At 36.6% G+C, this 20,728-nt stretch overlaps 4 protein-coding genes and 1 pseudogene across 4 annotated transcripts; 2 read left to right on the top strand and 3 right to left on the bottom strand.

Annotated features, from left to right (window-relative positions):
- Positions 1–150: 150 nt before the first annotated feature.
- On the top strand, positions 151–2,897 carry LOC111491037 (annotated as a pseudogene).
- Positions 2,898–3,246: 349 nt separating this feature from the next.
- On the top strand, positions 3,247–5,450 carry LOC111491038 (transcriptional activator HAP5-like). Its single transcript, XM_023139763.1, has 4 exons — positions 3,247–3,755; positions 3,913–3,997; positions 5,133–5,174; positions 5,263–5,450. Exons 1-4 carry the CDS (start codon positions 3,285–3,287, stop codon positions 5,343–5,345), a joined length of 681 nt encoding a protein of 226 aa, XP_022995531.1. The 5' UTR covers positions 3,247–3,284; the 3' UTR covers positions 5,346–5,450.
- An 823-nt stretch (positions 5,451–6,273) lies between these two features.
- Positions 6,274–8,295, bottom strand: LOC111491035 (syntaxin-71-like). The gene is made up of 9 exons (XM_023139762.1): positions 7,952–8,295; positions 7,738–7,863; positions 7,490–7,649; positions 7,323–7,408; positions 7,014–7,082; positions 6,878–6,922; positions 6,728–6,790; positions 6,576–6,652; positions 6,274–6,484 (listed from the first exon to the last, which is right to left on the bottom strand). Exons 1-9 carry the CDS (start codon positions 8,105–8,107, stop codon positions 6,463–6,465), a joined length of 804 nt encoding a protein of 267 aa, XP_022995530.1. The 5' UTR covers positions 8,108–8,295; the 3' UTR covers positions 6,274–6,462.
- Positions 8,296–10,446: 2,151 nt separating this feature from the next.
- On the bottom strand, positions 10,447–11,211 carry LOC111491039 (protein transport protein Sec61 subunit beta). The gene has a single exon (XM_023139764.1). It carries the CDS (start codon positions 11,105–11,107, stop codon positions 10,784–10,786), a length of 324 nt encoding a protein of 107 aa, XP_022995532.1. The 5' UTR covers positions 11,108–11,211; the 3' UTR covers positions 10,447–10,783.
- A 6,014-nt stretch (positions 11,212–17,225) lies between these two features.
- On the bottom strand, positions 17,226–20,728 carry LOC111491033 (MLO-like protein 6). The gene is made up of 14 exons (XM_023139760.1): positions 20,487–20,728; positions 20,348–20,405; positions 19,994–20,247; positions 19,768–19,884; positions 19,621–19,681; positions 19,445–19,533; positions 18,976–19,050; positions 18,799–18,893; positions 18,671–18,720; positions 18,534–18,574; positions 18,244–18,453; positions 17,966–18,033; positions 17,820–17,880; positions 17,226–17,750 (listed from the first exon to the last, which is right to left on the bottom strand). Exons 1-14 carry the CDS (start codon positions 20,607–20,609, stop codon positions 17,292–17,294), a joined length of 1,761 nt encoding a protein of 586 aa, XP_022995528.1. The 5' UTR covers positions 20,610–20,728; the 3' UTR covers positions 17,226–17,291.

Here is a 20,728-nt window from a genome sequence, read left to right as displayed (position 1 = left end):
AATAATACTTGGTGGGGTAGTCCTCAGCCCGACAACTACTTTTTCTTTTTCTACACTTTTTTTTATTTCATTTCATTTCCCTTGAACTTTGAAACACTTTTTTTTCCTTGAATAAAGTTATTAAACCGCGGTTAAAAGTTAGAATTTTTAAATGGAAGGTTCGAAGTGTTCAATTAATACACGGTTCTGAATCTCTCTTTAACTCCCTCCCTGATTTTTCGTCGCCGGAGCCGGAGCTCGGCGGCCTGAAAGCTCCAATTCCCTAACATGGCGACCGTCGGCGTCCTAGCATTGCAGGGATCTTATAACGAGAACATCGCAGGCATTTTCTCCTCCTCCTCCTCCTCCTTCTCTATCGCTAGCTCCATCTGTAATAGGCGTTTCTACGGATATTTCATTTCATTTCGTTATCTTTTTCTTATTACGAGTTTTCGGCCTTAATTGATTGTGGCGCGCAGCTTTGAGAAGGCTCGGAGTGAAGAGCGTAGAGATAAGGAAGCCCGAGCAGCTTCTTGATGTAGCTTCTCTGATTATTCCTGGAGGGGAAAGCACCACCATGGCCAAACTGGCGGAGCTCCATAATTTGGTTTGTTCCTCTTTTCTTTAGACGTTGCTACATCTGTATTCGTCTTTAAAGATTTTCTTTAGTTTGGCCGAAATACATGAAGAGCGAACACGTGAGTAAGCGGAAAAGTTGCAAGATCTTGCATTCAATCGTGAACCAAACAGAAATGTAATTTTTAATTTAAAATTGTTGAACGCTATTTTATCGGGTTAGACATACCAACATCCCAAATGTATGAAACGATCGTCTGTGTAAGTCTGGATTGGTTAATTTCTGATAATACATAGAACTAAAATCGAGTATAGTATTTATATTGTGGTATTTTTGTGTATTGCAGTTTCCCTCTCTGCGAGAGTTTGTCAGAATGGGGAAGCCTGTCTGGGGCACCTGTGCTGGGCTTATCTTTTTGGCAAACAAAGCTACTGGTAGACTTCGTTCCATTTTCCCTGAATAAAATGCTTGAAATGTGTTTCAAACTTGATTGGATACAGTGTATACATGTATTTTCAGGACAGAAAACCGGTGGACAGGAGCTTGTTGGAGGGCTGGATTGTACCGTTCACAGAAACTTCTTTGGCAGTCAGGTAACTCTGGTTTCTCATGTTGGGTTGTGCTATCAAAATGGATGAGCAATATCTGGTAAACAAAAGAACCTTGGGAATTAGTACAGAACATGCTTAAGGATATTAGGAATCAAATTTGCATGAAGGCGGCCTCTGCCTGTGTTGTTTTGTTGCAGACATGGATTTGTCCCATCAAAAAATGACTTTGTATCAACTCAAAAAATGGCTTTGTCCCATCAAAAACTCAATACCGGGTCTAAATTCTCCGTATGATAAGCATCATGAGAACCAGTGAAATGAAGTTTGTGAGAACGAGTGCTAACGAAAACGCTGAGCCTCAAAAGGGGGTGGATTGTGAGATCTCACATCGGTTGGAGAGGGGAACGAGAGTAGACGCGTTTTAAAAACGTGGAGGGAAAAGGGTAAGGAAAAACTAAAAGAGAACAATATCTGCTAGCGGTGAGTTTGAGTTGTTACAAAGTTTTAATTGTAGTGTGGAATTCAGAATGCAGAGAATCCTCGATGGTTTTTGTTGTACATAAGCTGATCCAAACACAGTTATCCAATGACTTTTGCTTAGATTTTGTTTCCGAGTGTTCAGTTTCTTTTCCTGAATACCAGTATTACTAAAAAGTATAGCAAGCCCCTTTAACTTGTTGTTGAAGTTCGCTTTATTTTCACTGTCAATCTCTTGAGTTCAGATTTTCCTAATTTAAGAAGATCATGATTATCTAGCTTCAAAGCTTCTAAACGGAGCTATCAATTCCAGAGCTTGTGTCCACGGAAGGCGGTCCAGAAACATTCCGTGGAGTTTTCATCCGAGCTCCTGCAATTCTTGTGGTGGGGCCAGAAGTACAAGTGCTGGCTCACTGCCCTGTCTCTTCAAACTCTACCTTGCATTCAAATTCCTCTGGTGAAGGCAAAGAGGTTTGTTGTTGTTTTCTTTCATCATTCCTTCATCTCGTATAATCTATACACTGCTATTGCCACTAATTTGTACGTCTAAATGATTGTTATCTGTATACATGAGGCAAAAGTTTCAGACTATAAGCTGATCTATCTTGTGAGATCTCACCAGTTGGGATGAGAACGAATCATTCTTTATAAAGGTGTTGAAACCTTGAGGGGAGCCCGAAAGGGAAAGCCTAAATAGTATAATATCTGCTAGCGGTGAGATTTTACTTTTACAAATGGTATTAGAGCCAAGTTTCGATCCTTGGGAATGGAGTTTTGCTTTTGTGTTCGTTTTCCTTCTATCTCTCGACTCTGGTTTGAATATCTCAGGAAAAAGGTGCAGAAGACAAAGTGATTGTAGCAGTCCGGCAAGGGAACTTGCTCGCAACTGCCTTCCATCCCGAACTAACATCAGATAATAGATGGTATAGTGTAGTTTTAGCTTGAAATACATCACATCACTTAATAAATATTATGATAATCATCTCAATTGAGTTAATAACGATGAATTATGCAGGCACAGTTACTGTCTGAAGATGGCTGGTGATGTTGAAGGATCTTCAAGTAGCATAGCAAGCATAGGAGTTGACAATTCGAGACTCGAACGATCGAACATCGACCTTCCAATTTTTCTTTAGCTTAAACCAAATGAACCCCTCCTTCTCAACTCAGTTTTACATTTTTCAAGTTTCATTGCAGGTTCAGTCTTTTATCTATTCTGTAATTTGCACCATGCTTTATCCTCCTTATAGGAGATGCTTCACCAAAGTACTCACTTTCTCGACGCATTATTTTAAATAACAATATTTTAATTATAATTTTTTTTTTTTTTTTTTTTTGAAATTATAGTTTAATTAAAAAAAGAAAATTACAATTTTTAATTTTATTTAATTAAAAATTGTATTTTTTATTTTTTATTTTTAAATGCCTGGTTGTTTAATTTTTAAAAAATTTAAAACAATTAAAAAAAAATGTAGAATCTACCTTGAAATAATTTATTTTAAATTTAAATTGAAGATTCTAACCCAAATAAAAATAAAAAATAAAAAATAAAAAATAATCAAGTTCGAGTATTAATAATGAGTCCATTCTTATTATCATTTTTTGGGCCGATTGTACAAATCGGCCCAACGGAGGGCCCAAAAACACAAAATCATGGTTAAATCCGTCGTGAAAAAAAACCCAAACACCGAACTTTCACAATGGCTTCGACCAAAAAATCAAATGCCGAAATCAAGAGCAAAGAAGCGGGAACGTCGAAGCCAGCTACCAAAACCAAAACCCTCAACGCCAGAAAATCAGATAAGAACGATTCGAAGAAGAAGAAGAAGAAGAAGAAGATTTACAGCAATAAGCATTCGAATAATGGCTCTGTGAAGGAGGACGACGCCGTATTTATTTCTGCTCCAGGTTCCGCGTCGGAAGAGGAGGATGCCGGCGAGGACAGAGCCGAAACCAGAAGTAAAGAAGCCAAGACCTCGAAATCGAAGGTAGGAAAATGGAACCATGTGAAGAAAGAAGAGAACGGATATGCAGAACAAGAAGAGGAAGAGGAAGAGGCCCATGAGAAGATTTATACATTCCCTATGCAGCGGATCAAGAAAATCACGAGGGATGAAAATTCTGACTTTCGTATAAATCAGGAAGCTCTATTTCTTGTCAACAAAGCTACGGTAAGCCCTCACCACTTCCCCACAGGTGCAAGCACCCTAAATTGTATGATTTTAGCTCTATTTGAAGAATTAGGTATTATCTCGTTTGTGGAAGATGGGAGTTATTTGTTTCTAAAATTTGATCTGCTTATGTCTGCAAACTTCTTCACTGTTGTAGGAGATGTTTCTTGTGCAATTTTGCAAAGATGCGTATGCTTGCTGTTCTCGGGATCGCAAGAAGTCTCTTGCTTACAAGCATCTATGTATTGTTTCTACTCTCTATTCTAATGCTGCAGTCTTATCTTTATTCGTTGTTATAGTGCATAAAATGCGATAACTTCGTACCATTATTATGCTCAATGCTTATTTGCATCACTTGCTTGGATTCTCACTGTTTTACCTTCACATTTGTTGTCTGGTTTTGATCTAAAAAGAAGGATAGACCTGTGAATTATATCATAAGTATATTTCATACCAATTATGTATTAGAAAAGGGAAAGCTTGAACCTGAAATAGTAGAGGGGATTACAACTCCACTAGCGTATTCCCATCGTGACAGAGCTTTAACATTTATTGTGAGCTGCAATGTTTTTTTTTTTTTTGTAACGGCCCAAACCCACCGCTAGCCGATATTGTCCTTTTTGGGCTTTCCCTCATATGTTAGGGAGAGGTTTCCACTCCCTTGTAAGGAATGCTTAGTTCCCCTCTCCAACCAATATGGGATCTTACAATTCATCCCCCTACGGGAGATGGTGTCCTCGCTAGCACTCATTCCCCTCTTCAACCGACGTGGGATCTCATAATCCACTCCCGTTCGGGGGTCAATGTCTTCATTGACATATTGCCCGGTGTCCACCCTCCTACGGGACTTAATGTGGGATCTCACAATCCATCCCCTTCGGGGCTTAGCGTCTTCGCTAGCACACCACTTGGTGTTCACCGCCCTTTGGTGTCTGGCTCTGATATTGTGGGATCCCACATTGGTTGGAGAGAGGGAACTATACATTCTTTATAAGGGTGTGGAAACTTCTCGCAGTAGACATATTTTAATTACCTTGAGGGGAAGTCCAGAAGGGAAGACCCAAAGAAGACAATATCTATCATCGGTGGACTTGGGCCATTATATTTTGAATCGTGCTTCTTTCTTTCTGTATTCATGCTGCAAAGTGAATAGCTACAAGGGCAGATATAACGATGATGGTCATAGGCTAACATGGATTGCGATCTTAGATTAAGGTTACTCCAATTACTTTGTTAAGGGACTTGAATTATCAGCCTCAATCCATCATGCTAGTCTGTTGGAGAATCACTGATTTGTATTATCAGTGCATTTACTTTATGCTTTTGAAGAGACAATTTCCACAATGGCAGTACTGAGATTATCCTCTGTTGTTGCAGCATCAGTAGTTAGCAAAAGGAAACGATATGACTTTCTTTCAGGTACTATTCATACATCCCACCTTCATATTCTCAACTACTATTATAGAGACTCCTCATGAAACGTCACTACTTTTTTTTTCCTCTCCAGATTTTGTCCCTGAAAAATTAAAATTTGAAGATGCATTAAAGGAGATAGGCATGGCAGAGTCGGGGAAAGACGAGGCGTCTTGATATTTCAACTCCATACTTCATCTTCTTCTTTGTATTTGTTATATTTAGTCATCTTTATTTTCCTCCGTACAGTTTGTTACCAAAGTTATTAACATAGTTTTTATTTTCTAATTCTTTTCTTTTCTAAGGGAAAAGAAAACTTAGGAACCTAATTATTTATTATTATTATTTTTTTTTTTTGTAATATTCAAAGTCACGACGAGTAGATATTGTCCTCTTTGAGGTTTCCCTTTCGAGCTTCCCTTTAGGCTTTAAAATGCGTTTGATAGGGGAAGGTTTCCATACCCGTGTTTTGTTCTCCTCCCCAACCAATGTGGGACTCTCACATTCCACCTCCTTCGGGACATTCCACCTCCTTCGGGGCCAGCGTTCTCGCTGGCATTTGTTATTTTATCCAATCGATGTAGGACTACCACCAAATCTACCCCTTTTGGATCCCAGTGTTCTTACTGACACATCACCTTATGTCTACCCCCTTTGGGAAATAACCTCCTCGTTGGCAATCGTTCGGTGTTTTGCTCTATATCATTTGTAACGGTTCAAGCTCACAGCTAGCAGATATTGTCCTCTTTGGACTTAGTTTTCCCTCAAGGTTTTAAAACGTGTTTAATAGGGGAAGAAGGTTTCTACACCCTTGGTGTTTTGTTCTTCCCCAACCAATGTGGAATTCTCACCTTATCATCTAATTGTTTGATGTTTCTATCATCTAATTGTTTGATGTTTCTATGCATGTTCTTAAAAACCAGAGAAACTACAAAATTTGTTTTCGTTTTCTTTCCCTGGGATTTCTAAATATTTCATAAGATAAATTCGAAATGGTTATAAAATGAGATAGAAAGAAACTTAGTTGCTCAAATATATTTCTAACTCCAATTTCATGCTCTCCAGAAACTAAAGGCAACAAAAAAATGAAAAATAATAAAAACAATAAAAAATGCATCCTTATAATTGACTTCTTCCTTGATACAGCCATAGTGAAAATGGGAGATGTTTTACAGTTTATCCAGCCACTGAAATAAAGAAATTGCACACGGCTGCAGATCTCGACATGTAGTATTGAAGTTGATGAATGAATAATGCCTCCATGTCACCTCGTAACTCATGGTCAGCCCATAATTCAATCATTTCCGCTCAATATACTGCAGAAAAACATGCCAAGCGTTGCCCAGATTTGCTATGTTTTGAATTTGATAGCCATTAATGAGAATTTTGCAGAATCAGAGAACTCACTTGTACAAGTAAGAAGCGATTCCAAGAATTATACAGAGAAGAATGATATCGATGCAGAAGTTTTGGCTGGATCTCACCTTCATTCAATTACAAAACCACAGTAAAAGGGTCTGTTTATTAACACAATGCTTGCTTTCTTTAACATTAATTACCTCATTAAGCGTTTGCTTGAGCCTAACATTGGTGTTTTTCATCTCATTGGTCACCTTGTCTACCTATAACAACGTCAAAAACAAGAGCTACCTGGGATATACTTATCATATGCATAATAGTTTCAAACCAAACAAAATTCTAAGTTATACCTTTGAGTCAATCTCGTCAATTAATGGAACTTGCCTATCCAATTCCTAAAAACAAGGATAAAACCCTTATTAGACGGCCCTAAACAGAGCTATTAACCACCCATTTATGTGTGCTTGTTTGTTTTTCCCTACTGACCTCATTCATATCATGGGCTAAATTTTTCAGCATATCCAACCCTTCAGATATGACATCCAGACCTTCGTCCTACAAAGATGAAGCAAACACAAATGATAAAACTAAGCATTTGTTTCTGGTTTCACAAAAAGTCTCATACCAATAGAGATATATTCTTTATTTATAAACTCATAATCATCCTCTAAATTAGCCCATGTGAACTCCAACCAACAATCCTAGACAAAGCATCAGTCCATTTATCTTTAATAATTTATGCGTTCTGTCTTAGAACTAATTCCAATGCAGAAAATAGTAAAGAAACTCACATGCCTGTTTCATCTTCCGCATATCATACTCCTGTCGAAATTGACTCGATTCTTCGCTTTGTTGGAAATACTCGCTCTCGAAGTGTCCATCTAAAGTGGGTCGTAAACAATCAAAGCCAAACAACAAAAATGAACAAACATATTTCAAGCTTCATTGAAATGGAGTCAAACCTGTTGTTGAATCAAACTTAATATTGTTAGATGAGGTGGAGGCCCATCCTCCAGATGGTTTGCCTGTCGTACTCCCATCTGGAATCGCTTTAATCCTCTCTTCAAGCGCAAGAACAAGATCACCTCTGACCTCAAGTTCTTCTTTCGGAACCCCTTTAATCTGAACCACATCCATGGCGATCAAAAAACGAAACGAGAGGAGAGAAATCCCTAGTATCAAATAAAACAAAGAGGGGGAAGACTTTGACCTTCTTGCGAGCCAATTTATGAAGCTTGGGAACTTCATCCATCAATCGGGCCTTCTTCCGTCGAACCTCAGCGTTCATCGCAACTGCAGCAGCCCTATTCTTCTCCGTACAGGCACTCTCATATTTCTAAAACCAAATCAATCTTCAATTAAAACAAAAGGATAGGTTATCAAAGAAGAAAACTAGACAATGGGGAGAATAAAAGGACTTAAACCTGGAGAGCGGCTTCGATTTCGAGTTCGACGGCGGCGTAGAGGCGAGCAAAAACATCATCACCATAAGCATTGAGCTCGCGCTGTTTCTCGACATCATACTTCTCGTATTTCTTGCAAATGGAATCGACTCGGAAGATGACATCGATTACGGTCATTTTGGCGTCGCAAGCAGATGCAGAAGAAGAAGAAGGGCTGGAGGAAGAAGAAGAAAGCAGAGATTTGGAGATAGAAATGGTCGGAAGATTGTTTGTTCTTCATTTGGGACATATCCATCAAACCCCTTCTCTTCTCGCACTCTGAGACGTCCAGCGTACAAAGCGGCTTCGAAGATGCAGGAGAAACAGATGGAACGCCCATTCCCCCCTAACTAACTCTCTTTAATCAATAAATAATAATATTCTATAAATAATAATATTCTAAAAATAATTAATTCATAAAATAATGTAAAAATAATTTAAACACTTTTTCAGAAATTATTTTCAATAAAAATGTTATTATTTCTTTGTATTCTTATTATTTATTTTGAAGATTTTCTAGTTATTTTAAGATAATCCAATTGTTTATTCAAAAAACATTCTAATTTTTTTAAATATATTCATTTTGTTAAAAAAAAATCATTTATTCCACTAAATTATTCCAAATATACTCTTCTTTTTTTTTTTTCTTCTAAATACCTTTCACCATTAGTACTTTTGATCTTATATTCTTCAGAGTATTTTAAATAATAAACTTGTTTGATTATGCTACATTAAAAACAATTCTATTCCTCTTAATTTATTTTTTTATTTTTTTTATTATATATTAGGAATATTTTTAATTCATTTTTAGATAATTCTCTATAAGTGTTTATTCAATTTTTTTTAATTAATTCATATTTTTTCAAGCACCTTTTCATCTCTTCTTCTTATTATTATTTTGAAAAAAAACTTATTGTTCACGTAAAAGCACTCGATAAGTTTAATTAATTTTGTTGAAAAATCATATAATTCCAAACACACTTAATTTATTTCATTAACTTGGAAAATTAAAAAAATTAAAAAAATTAAACTCAGCTTTCATGACTATTATGTTATTTAATATTTGTACATCACACTTGACTTAACAACTTGGTTATTATACAAATAATTTATTTTAGAATTATTGAAAATCTTGATAACAAGGTTATAAGGAAGAGGATCAAGACTCTAGATACTTTGAAAATTGGAAGTAAAATAAGATTTAAACTAGCTTAATTTTCTTTAATACTTGCTTTTAATTCCTTTAAATTAATTCACTATCACTATTAGAATTAATTAAACCAATTCTACCTCATAATATTTAAGCTAATTAACCGAACCCAACACAAGGACCAAAAGCAAGCATTAATGGTGAAAACTCAAGGATAAAAGTGAAAAATCCTAATAAATAAAAATTAACCAGACTAAAAATTTAGAACTAGAAAGAAAAGAGTTTGAATGTGAGGTTTTCTAGCATTAATATACCAGAGACGTTGATTTCAAATAAAGAGTTCGAACCATGAACACATTTCAAGTTCTTAAGAAAACACTTAAAAATCTATAGACTAAATTGAAACTAAATTCCAAAATCAAAACCATATCTTTTTTTTCTCCACTTTTCAACTTCCTAACAACTATTCTCAAAAATCTAAATTGGATTATGAAATTTCGTTCGCTTCCTTCACAGAAAGACAAATGAATAAGACTTCAGTTTCCAGACTATGAAATTTTCAAATAACATTTCTTCAAATTGCCACCATTCACTACAACAAACTTTCATTAGGCAACCTCTGTCTCAATCTGTCTAACATCCAGAGCTCCACCCAGCCCTCACAAAAAGAAAAAAAAAGAAGGAAGAACAAGAAGAAAATAACCACACAAGGAAGAAAATATTGTATCAAGGGCATTGTTTTTGTCTTCCAAGTAATAATTTCAGCCAAAAAAATGAAAAAGAAGTTTCCAAAAGTTTACAGCCAAGAATTCCTGTAAATGGAGCCCTCCAACGAGGAAATCAGATGCTTAGCAGCTCAATGATGATTGATTGAAGTCTTATTCAATAGATAATGTTTCCTTAGTCCATCCAAAATGTACTACTCCACATAGAATACTTAAATCTTCACTCAAAATCTTGCATGTTGTGCGATGTGGAGCATATTTTATCCACATCCTCTAAATACTCTACGGTGTGAACAAAGATACCTTCATGTGCACTTTCCACTTTACCCACTTCTAAAAAGGCAATGATAAAAGAGGCAAAAACCACAAATCGAAACAAGCTTTGTGTAATGGAGTGTGATTCCATCTTCTCAACTTTAATCGTGAGTAGAAAAGATTGTCAATGACACTTCCCAAGCACAACTAAACATCAGCTTTATCAAACGAAAATCTAATCTGTGAATATCACTCAGAAAGCGGACATGATCCATAAGCGATCCGCAATTGTTAATAAAGAATATAGCCCCAAGTATAGAACCTCCACTCATCCAAAATAAAATCTATAAGAGACAGCTAATATTCATAGCATACAAAAGCACAATTTTCAGTGGAAACAAACAGTATATACAAACGTGAAAAAGAACCTCCCTGCAATCCGCATTACTCACACGAAGTAGATTGACCTAAGACAAAATATCAGCAAAAGGACTATCTCGTTCCTTTCAATTCGTCCACAACTGATTAAATTGAAGCCTCAAGGCACTACGACGATTGTTAATTTTACAGAGCAAAAGCCGAAAGCAAATCGTTCATTATTAGTCCAAGAGCGAAACCGGAACATTTCATCTAAGGAATGAAAAGATCCAGAAAGAAAACACGCGATACACAAAACATATAGGATTAAACTCCCGCGGCGGATCGCGCGCGATAGAGCTTACCGAAGACGTGGAGACCAGTGACGAAGCCGATGAAGCAGAGGCTCACGACGAGGACGACGGTGGGAGAAATCTTCAAACCAGGAGCATCGTCAGTGTAGAATCTCAGCATGTTGCCGCCGCCACTTGATCCGCCAGAAACAAGTCCAGTAGTGCCCGCACCAGAAGTGGAGCCGAGACGGCGACGGCGAAGACCAGCCGTCGCCGCCGCGGAGCCGCGAGGAGCCACAACGCCAGGCCTCGAGGTGGAGGATGATGCAGATTGGGATTGAGACGTGCCTCTAGCCATAGATTGAGAATCGGAGAAGATCGGAATCGGCCGAATTTGGGAGAGAGATCAGAACGGTGGAAAATGAGAGACAAAAAGGAACCAGAAGCTTCAAAGACTCCCGATTAATAGTGAAAATGAAACGGTAAATCCATGGCTTAACATTACTAAAACTGAAGGTAACTCTATAATAATTAATCCTAATTCCCCATCTTAATAAAATTGAAATTTTCATTTTCATTTTTAGAAAACAAATTTAGAATCTCTTCGAGATTTCCAATTTGTCAAAGAAAAACAACATTTATTTATAATTAAAAAAATATAGAAACATATCATTATACCCTGCAAATTATATATTATATTATTATTTGACTCCCAATATCTTTATTTCCCCTGAAAACTTTTTCCCCTTTTTAACATTTTTTTTGTTTGTTTAGATAAAAAAAAAATTATTTTTTATCTTCAAAATTTATTTAACAAATAGAAATAGAAAATAGAATTGAAAAAGTGTATGATCTTCATTCAGACGTTTAAATAAATAGATACAAACTATTAACTAATACCTAAAAATAGAAAAAAAATATATAACTAACTAAATCTTGTAAATAAATAAAATACACGATTAATCAAATTTATAAACTCCCTAACTATCTCAGATATATTCTAACTAATATATCTGTAAAATATCCTCTTAATACTCCCCTCAAGTTGGAGAGTGTATGTCGATCACACCCAACTTGTCCTTCAAAAGGTCTGTCTTCCTAGAGCTTTAGTAAAAACATATGCCAATTGCATTTTGGTCGAAATATAACACGGTTTGATGATTCTAGCTTGTAACTTTTCTCGAACTATATGACAATCTATTTCAATGTGTTTCGTACGTTCGTGAAAAACTGGATTGGCTGCTATATGTAATGCTGCTTGATTATCACAATATAATAATGCTGGTTCGGACAGTGGAACATTCAAGTCTTGAAGAATGTATCTTAATCAAGTTAACTCTAAACAAGTATTTGTCATAGCTCGATACTCGGCTTCTGCTGATGATCTGGACACATTAGTCTGCTTTTTAGACTTCCAAGAAATAATTGAATTTTCAAGGAAAATGCAGAACCCAGAAATAGATCGTCTGGAAGTTCGACAACCACCCCAGTCAGAATCGCAATATGCTTGTAATCTTAAATTGTCAAATGACAGTAGGAGTCCTTGACCAGGAGTGCCTTTGATGTACCTCAGAACTCGAAGAGCTGCCTCCCAATGTGGTTTTCTTGGTTCATGCATAAATTGGCTAAGCACACGAACTGAATAAGATATGTCAGGCCTAGTGACAGTCAAATATATTAATCTGCCAATCAACCGTCTGTATTTACTTGGATCATTCAATTTCTCTCCTTCAGTTAAAGAAAGTTTCAGATTTTGCTCCATAGAAAATTTGTCTGAACGTGCTCGTGTAAGGCCTGTGTCTTGAAGGATGTCTAGAGCATACTTCCTTTGAGACATAAAAATTCCTTTTCTAGACCGAGAAAATTCAATGCCTAGAAAATATTTCAAATTTCCTAAATCTTTGATGAGAAATTTCTGGAGTAAATTAGTCTTGAGATATTGAATTTATTTGAGATCATTGCCTGTCAACAGAATATCATCAACATAGATTAGAACTGCAGTGAAAGAAGTACCTTTACTCTTGGTAAACAAAGAGTAGTCTGCTTTGGACTGAGTGTAGTCTGCATTTTGTATAGTTGTAGAAAATATGGAGAACCAATTGCGAGAAGCCTTTTTAATCCGTAAAGAGATTTTAGAGCCGACATACTGTATTCTCCCCCTGTCGGCGAAGACCTGGTGGTAAAGACATATAAACTTCCTCGTCTAGATTACCATGGAGAAAGACATTTTGAACATCCAACTGATGGGTGAACCATTTTCGAGCAGCAGCAACAGTGAGTAAGCAACGAAGTGTAGTAAGTTTCGCTGTAGGGGAAAATGTTTCTGTGTAATCAATACCTTCAACCTGAGTGTATCCCTTTGCTACAAGTCAAGCTTTATGACGTTCAACAGAACCATCAGAGTTGTATTTAATTTTGTACACCCAGCGACAACCAATAGCTTTATGACCAGGTGGTAGAGGAACGAGAGACCATGTATGATTACGTTCCAAAGCTGCAATTTCATTATTCATAGTCTGCTGCCATAAAGGGTCGCCAACTGCCTCGTCATAGGTTTTAGGTTCTGTCTGGGATGTAATAACAGCTAGAAAAGCACGTTGAGTAGGAGAAAAATGAGAGAATGAAAGGTAATGATGAAGAGGATACCTGGTGCTAGTGTCGGGACTTGAGCTAGAGATTAAATGATTGGCTCCAGAAGACATCTCATAATCCATATGCCAAGTTGGAGGCTGTTTAGTGCGAGTAGAACGTCGGAGTGGAGTTGATGTATCAGGCGGGATAGGATTGGAATCAGTGGGCAAATCTGGAGAAGGTGAAGGAGACGACGAAGTAGTAGGTGAAGGGATAGGAGGTGAAGGAGGAATGGAAGGTGGAGGATGGATGCTTAAGTAGAATGGATCATGAAGTAGAACAACAAGAGTCGAAGGAGCTAATGTCGAAATTTGTGAAGCTGATGAAAAAGAAAAATCATCTTCACAAAATTTAACATCACGGCTGATAAAGAATTTGTGAGATTGCATGTCATACAATTTGTAACCTTTATGACCACAAGGATATCCTACGAAAACACAAGGAATTGCCCGAGGTTCAAATTTTTGCTTAGGATGTACTATAGTTGCATAACATTTACAACCAAAAACTTTAAGATGATGAAATGTAGGTGATCGTTTGTAGAGTGCTTCAAAGGGTGTCTTGTAAGATAACACTGGTGATGACGTTCTATTTATAAGATAAACAGTCGTTAAAATGCACTCTCCCCAAAAATTAAGTGGAACCTGTGACTGAAAAAGAAGAGACCTAGCTACATTTAGGATATGGCGATGCTTACATTCTACGACTCCATTTTTTTGTGGAGTATAGACACAAGTGCGCTGAAATTCAATACCACAAGAAGTAAAGAATGGTTGCAAAGATAGGAACTCAGTCCCATTGTCTGATAGAACTATCTTGATAGTAGTATGAAATTGAGTTTGAACAAATTTAACAAAGTTCATTAACAAATGATGTACTTCTGACTTATGTTGCATTAGAAAAACTCAAGTACATCGAGTAAAATTATCAACAATAGTGAGAAAAAAACACAAACTAGAATGGGTAGGAATTTTATGTGGTCCCCAAACATCACAATGTATCAGATCAAAGGCAGAATGAGTTGTTATTGAACTTCTTGGGAAAGACAACCTAGTTTGTTTTGCTAACGGGCAGATATTACAATTATGAGAATAACTCGCATTATTAAGATGCAATTGATCAGCTAGAAATTTAAAACGAGAAAAAGAAGGATGACCTAGACGTAAATGCCACAAATCAGATGACTGAGATACTTGATGAGCTAAAGATTTGATTGGAGATGAAGAAATATGATAGAGACCTCCAAATTGTTTACCCGAGCCAATCATCTTCCCCGTAGCCAAGTCCTGCATAACACAAGAATCAGGATAGAAGGTGACATAACATTTCAAGTTATTGGTAAGTTTGCTGATCGACATTAGGTTTAAATTGAATGAAGGCACACATAAAACGTTATTTAACTTAAGGTTAGGGCTAAGGAAAATATTGCCAGTATGTGACACACGTGCTGTCTCTCCATTAGGCAAATTTATTGTAGACATGATGGTAGCCTTTGGATCAGTCATAACAGAAGATTTTGATACTATATGATCCGTAGCTCCACTATCGAGAATCCATGAATTAGAACTCGCAGAGTTAACAGATAATGTAGATATGGGAAACAAACCTGCAACATTGATGTGATTGTCAGAATTACCAGAAGGGTTTTGATTGATTGCAGATAAGGCTTGTGCTATCTGTCGTAATTGCTCAGAAAAAAAAAATTGGAATGGAATTAGGTGACTGTTCTTCTGTATTCAACTGTGAAACATCGGCCATATTTGCGGATGATCGGTATCCACGATGATTGTGTTGATTGACTTGTCTTGTCCTTGTAGAATTATTTTTCTGTCGACACCAATCTTCTGTATGTCCCCTTCTATCACAAAACTTACAATGAAACTTAAGAATTCGACACTCATTGATTGTATGACCACTTTTATTGCAGTGTTCACACGTTGTCCTTGGCGAATTTTGAATATGTTGTTTTCTTCTGCACTGCTGATGCAATCGAGAAATTCTCAGTAGGTTCAGAAGTTACCTGTCGCTGCATCTCTTCTTGTACAAGTAATGAATAAGCTTGCCTCACATTAGGTAATGGAGACATCATCAATCTGTTAGATCTCACCGTTTTATAAGACTCATTGAGCCCCATGAGCAATTGCATGAACTTGTCTTCTTCGCGTTGATCAATATGTATTTGACGTTGATTACACGTAAATGGTGTGCGGTACGCTTCCAGTTCATCCCAGAGTGCTTTGAGCTTGGTGAAATATGTTGACAGTGTCATGGTTCCTTGTGACATCGTTGCTATCGAGTTTTGTATTTGAAAAATTGCTGGAGCATTTTTTTGTGAGAATTGATCGCGAAGATCAACCCACACTTGATGAGCTGTCTTGGCGTGAATAATGCTTTTAGCGATATCTGCTTCAACAAAATGAGTTAACCAAGATATTATCATACTGTTGCACTGATTCCAGAGTTCGAATTCGGTTGAATTTGCATCTTGGGGCGGTTACTCAATTGTGCCATCAATGAAGCCAATTTTCTTTTTGGCAATAAGAGCATGCATAACTGATTTACTTCAGGATTGGTAATTTGCTCCATTTAATTTGATTGGAACAAGTGAATATCCTGGCTGATCCGAGTGATGCATTTAGTAAGAATGTGTTAAATCAACATCCGAAATTTTAAAGCTGGATTTGGTTGATTCCGCCATAAAGGAAATTTTGATATTTAAGAACACCACGATCGATGCTCTGATACCAAGTTAAAAAATAGAAATAGAAAATAGAATTGGAAAAATGTATGATCTTCAGGTTTACCACGTTTAAATAGATACAAACTATTAACTAATACCTAAAAATAGGAAAAAAAATATATAACTAACTAAATCTTGTAAATAAATAAAATACACGATTAATCAAATTTATAAACTTCCTAAATATCTCAAATATATTCTAACTAATATATCTCCAAAATATCCTCTTAATAACAACCAAACATCACGATTCAAACCCAGCCACGGTGAATCATTGGGCCCTGTAATGCCCGAAGCGGCGCTTGCTCCGCTAACGTAGATCTATCGGCTCACTGTCGCCAACGTAGTGAAGAATGGCCACCTTCAAAAGAAGCACTCCCAAACCATAAGGAGATCTTCTCCAAAGACGTGGGATCTCACCATCATCCGAAAAGACCATGACTCTTCTCTTCAACAGACATGAGATCTTACCATCCATCTCCAGTGACTAGGGTTCTCCTTTACAACATATTGGAATTTCACAATTCATCCCCTTGGTGACTAGAGTTCCCCTCTACAGTTGATGTAAGATCTCATAAACCATAAGAGAACTAGGGTTTCTCTCTTCAACCGATGTGGGATTTCACGATCCACCCCTTAGGGACTAGCGTATCTCACAATCCATAAAGGGATTATGACTCTCCTCTCCAACCAATGTGCGATCTCATAATCCATGAGAGTACCAAAGAGTTTCCCTCTCCAATTGACAGGATATCACAATCCACTCTTTAGAGGACCAACGTTCCCTTCTTCGAAGAGTATGGAATCTCACAATACTAAATAGATCCACAATAGTGTGACCGTGGACTTTTCTCTTATCCATAACTTTTCTTAAAATATCTATCCTTCTTAAAATATCTCATTGCGAGGTTTAAAGTTTAATAATTGTCAATTTGACCCTCAAACAACTATTGAGAAAGAAAAACGTGTGAGTTTACAAATGGATAAAAAAGTAATTTGCAAAAAAAAAAAAAAAAATGAGGTTTAATAAAATAAAAAATTAATTTGAATATTTTAAATTTATTAATTTTATTGCAATTAAAATAAATTTATTACATTGGGCTACTAACTAAAACGACAAGTATCCCCTTCATTTACATCAACCAAAAATAAGTATCCAATTCATTTAGCATCATATTCTATCCATTCTTTTGTCAAACGAAAATTCATTCGAACCCATTTTAATTTCATGCTGTTCAGAATCATTATTCATCTCCATCGGTTGAACATCCACATCCACGACTTGAGTTGAATTGGGTTGGTTTGAATGATCAGTCTCAACCTCAACATCACCGCCAGTCTCCATGTCGCGAGGGTGAAAGCGATGTGACGGCGACGTTGAGTCAGGATCCCAATGGTCATTGTCAAAAACAGATCGTCTGGGAGAGGTGTGGACACTGTCCAATTGGGTTCGGTAGTGGCGGAGGAGGTGCATCGGCGACATATGGTGGGACGGGGTTGGCGGGCGACTAGACATAGGTGTGATGGAACCCTGATTTTGTTTAATGTGTTTGCGAGCTGTGTGGTGCCAGTTTTTTAACGCCGTTGCTACCCTTTCGTTGAAAATTGTTGGCTTCATTGTGGAACCCATCTAAAAATAAAAGAAAGCACAAACAATTAGAACAAGTTTTGGAATTGTAACTTAATGTAATGATTTTACCTGGGTGACAAGAGCATAAAGAGGCAACGTAACGTAACTACAAAGGATTTGAACGAGAACCCTGTTACAAAAATTGAAGTCACACAATCTAATTAGCTACGTAAATATTTGATTTCACAATCGTTAAAGATTACAAACTCACTCACCCCATTGTTATTCTGATCACCAAATCCTCTACGTGCTCGTGGAAGCACGATTTCATCCCGAATTCTTTCTGTAAAATTGAATTAGGAAATGGAATTAAAATAGTTCAAAGAAATTAAGAGACAAAAGCTTTAATATACCACATCCGCTAATTTACGGAATAACCATGAGTTTATAATCAAAGAATATTATCTTCATTTCATTCGTACAAAATCTCGAGAGCTTATGATCAAAGTAACAATATCATAATATTGTGGAGAGTCGTGTTCAACTAACGTACCCAAGTCCAAGCAAAGAAAGCGAGCTGAAAGGCGTTCTGAAACAACACGAAGTTGATGAGATAAAGAATGAGGCGAGGCCGATTGAACCAGAAAAGCTCGTCCCCTGGCTCGACCACCGGCACCCCCTTCACCACCTCGCCTCTTTCTTGAATCCTCACTGCCATTTTCGTAATTATCACTTGCAATTTCGTCCCCACCAGTAATACAATCTGCACAAATTTTAATTAATTAATTAATTAATCAATCAAATACACCCATTTTTAACCTTAATTAAATTACTTAATCTTACGATTAATGGGATAAATGGAAGCCATAGGTACGCCCTCCACCCTGCAAATCCCACCCAACAAGTTAATTAACTATGCGTTTAGTTTAGTTAATAGTTCATTAATTATGAATTAGGCTTATTAATTTGAGTTTTCTCACCATGGGTGTTGAAAAGTAGGAAGAGGACAGCCAAAAACCAGATTGGAGGGCTGCAGAATTAATGAATTAGGGGCATAAAAGTAAATAAGAAAAAAAGAGAAGGGCGGAATTGGTATAATAATATTTACCTAATACTAACGACGACCTTGAAATCTTCCTCGAGGGATCGTTTGATGTATTTTTGGAAGTCGAATTTCTGATCGCTGTGTGGTGCCAGATGAGCCTAATTGAAAATATTAATTTTTAATAGGTAAATATTAATTTTATAAATATTAAATGAATTGAGAAAGAAAATTAAGACTAACCATGACGAAACCATGTCTTAATGTCAAGTAATCAACTTTAGGAACGGATCGAACAAATTGTCTGAAGAAACAAACCTATCCCAAAAAATATAAATAAATTAAAGTTTCGTATTAAATAACTCTTTCCCATCAATCACGTATCATTCATCAATTTAGTTTTAAATATAATTTAAAAAATTTAATAATGTAATTGGAAAATGCAATTCAACAAAGAATTAAATATGAAAATGAAAATATATAGGGTAGGGGGAGGGGAGGTTGATAAACGAAGGTTGAAGAAGCTTTCGTATACAAAAAAAAGTCAAAAGAATTAAACGCCCAATCATAAACGCCGTTAAAATGTAATTAAAACCTGTCCCAAAAAAACACAAAAACAAAACAAATAACCTTAAAAAAAATTATAAATGTCCTAAAAAAAACATATTTGATTTGATTTAAAATAATTAATTTATTAAATGATTAATCTTACAATCCAGACGAGGGAAGGAGATTTGGTCCAAAAACTCAAATGTCTTCTCCCAAACGATGTGTCTCTTGCAAATCGGAATCGCTCTGGATCTGTCGTATTTAGACATAAACATTAACTCACACAAAAATAAATAAATAAATAAATTTAATTTTTTGTTCAAGGAGATATTTATTTACCATGCGAAAATTGGTACTCCACCGTTCTTGTTTCCTTTTCCCATGCCTTCCAACTTCTCATCTTTTTTATAAAAATTAAAAAAATAAAATTCATTAAAGAAAAAAAAAATAACAAAATTGGGATTTAATTAATTAATTTACACATACCTTAGCATTCCCTAAAGCCAAAGTTAAAACACAGTACAGAACATGGAAGACAGCCAACACGAAGATGAATATGTGTAGCTGATGAATGCCTTCTTCCGACACAAATGGAACCTTACCCTATATATTTTCAAAATAATAATAAATAAATATCCAATTTGTTTTATTATAATTAATTATTAGTTTTTTTTTTATTTCTTATACTTTTCAAGTATTCTATTTTCCATACCTTAGCAGCACATTTGTCGGTTCCGCCGCCCCCAGCGAGGACGCGCCGGAAAGTGGCATTGACAGGGGAGACGGCGAGAAGTTTCCGGCGATTAGTGTCGGTGTTCACCACGTCATCTTGTTTACTTAATTCCTCCTCCTTTTGGGGGCTACATGGATGCCACGTGGCCGCCACGTCTTCCGGTATACAAACATTGGTGATTAGGCTTTGTCCTACCGTCAGCAGCAGCGATATGAACCCCAATAGCATCAGCTCTACAATTTTGAAACAACACCCAGATTATATATATATATATATATAGTGTGTGTGTGTGTGTGTGTGTGTGTATGTATGCATGCATGTATGTATGGATACCTGCTTTGATCTTCTCAAGGGCTTCGTAAAGAGCTCGCTTGTGCTTCTTCTTAAACCACTACAGTAGAGAAACAGATTACTATAGAAGAAATAATAGGGTTATGAAATGAAACGAAACGGTGGCGTTTAGTGTAGGTACCTTTCCGATGAGATGCAGACTATGTTCGATGACAATGGAAATCAAGACCAAGACGAAGCAGACGGCGGCGACGGCCCATGTGGCCGTCTCTTCCAAGGACCTTCCGGCGCCACCTCCGGCCATCGGGAAGTTTTTTTGAGGAGAAAGGAGAAGAAGAAGATTGATAAAGAATAAATTGGGGAGAGGTTGGAAGTGAAGGCAAAACGATGAGTTTTGACTTTAGAACGCGTAAGAGAAACAGA

The sequence above is a fragment of the Cucurbita maxima genome, unplaced genomic scaffold, assembly GCF_002738345.1.
Source record: "Cucurbita maxima cultivar Rimu unplaced genomic scaffold, Cmax_1.0 Cma_Scf00016, whole genome shotgun sequence".
In the NCBI taxonomy this organism is placed as follows: Eukaryota; Viridiplantae; Streptophyta; class Magnoliopsida; order Cucurbitales; family Cucurbitaceae; genus Cucurbita; species Cucurbita maxima.
Note: the sequence above shows the minus strand (reverse complement) of the source record. Positions and strands in the feature narration are given on the sequence as shown.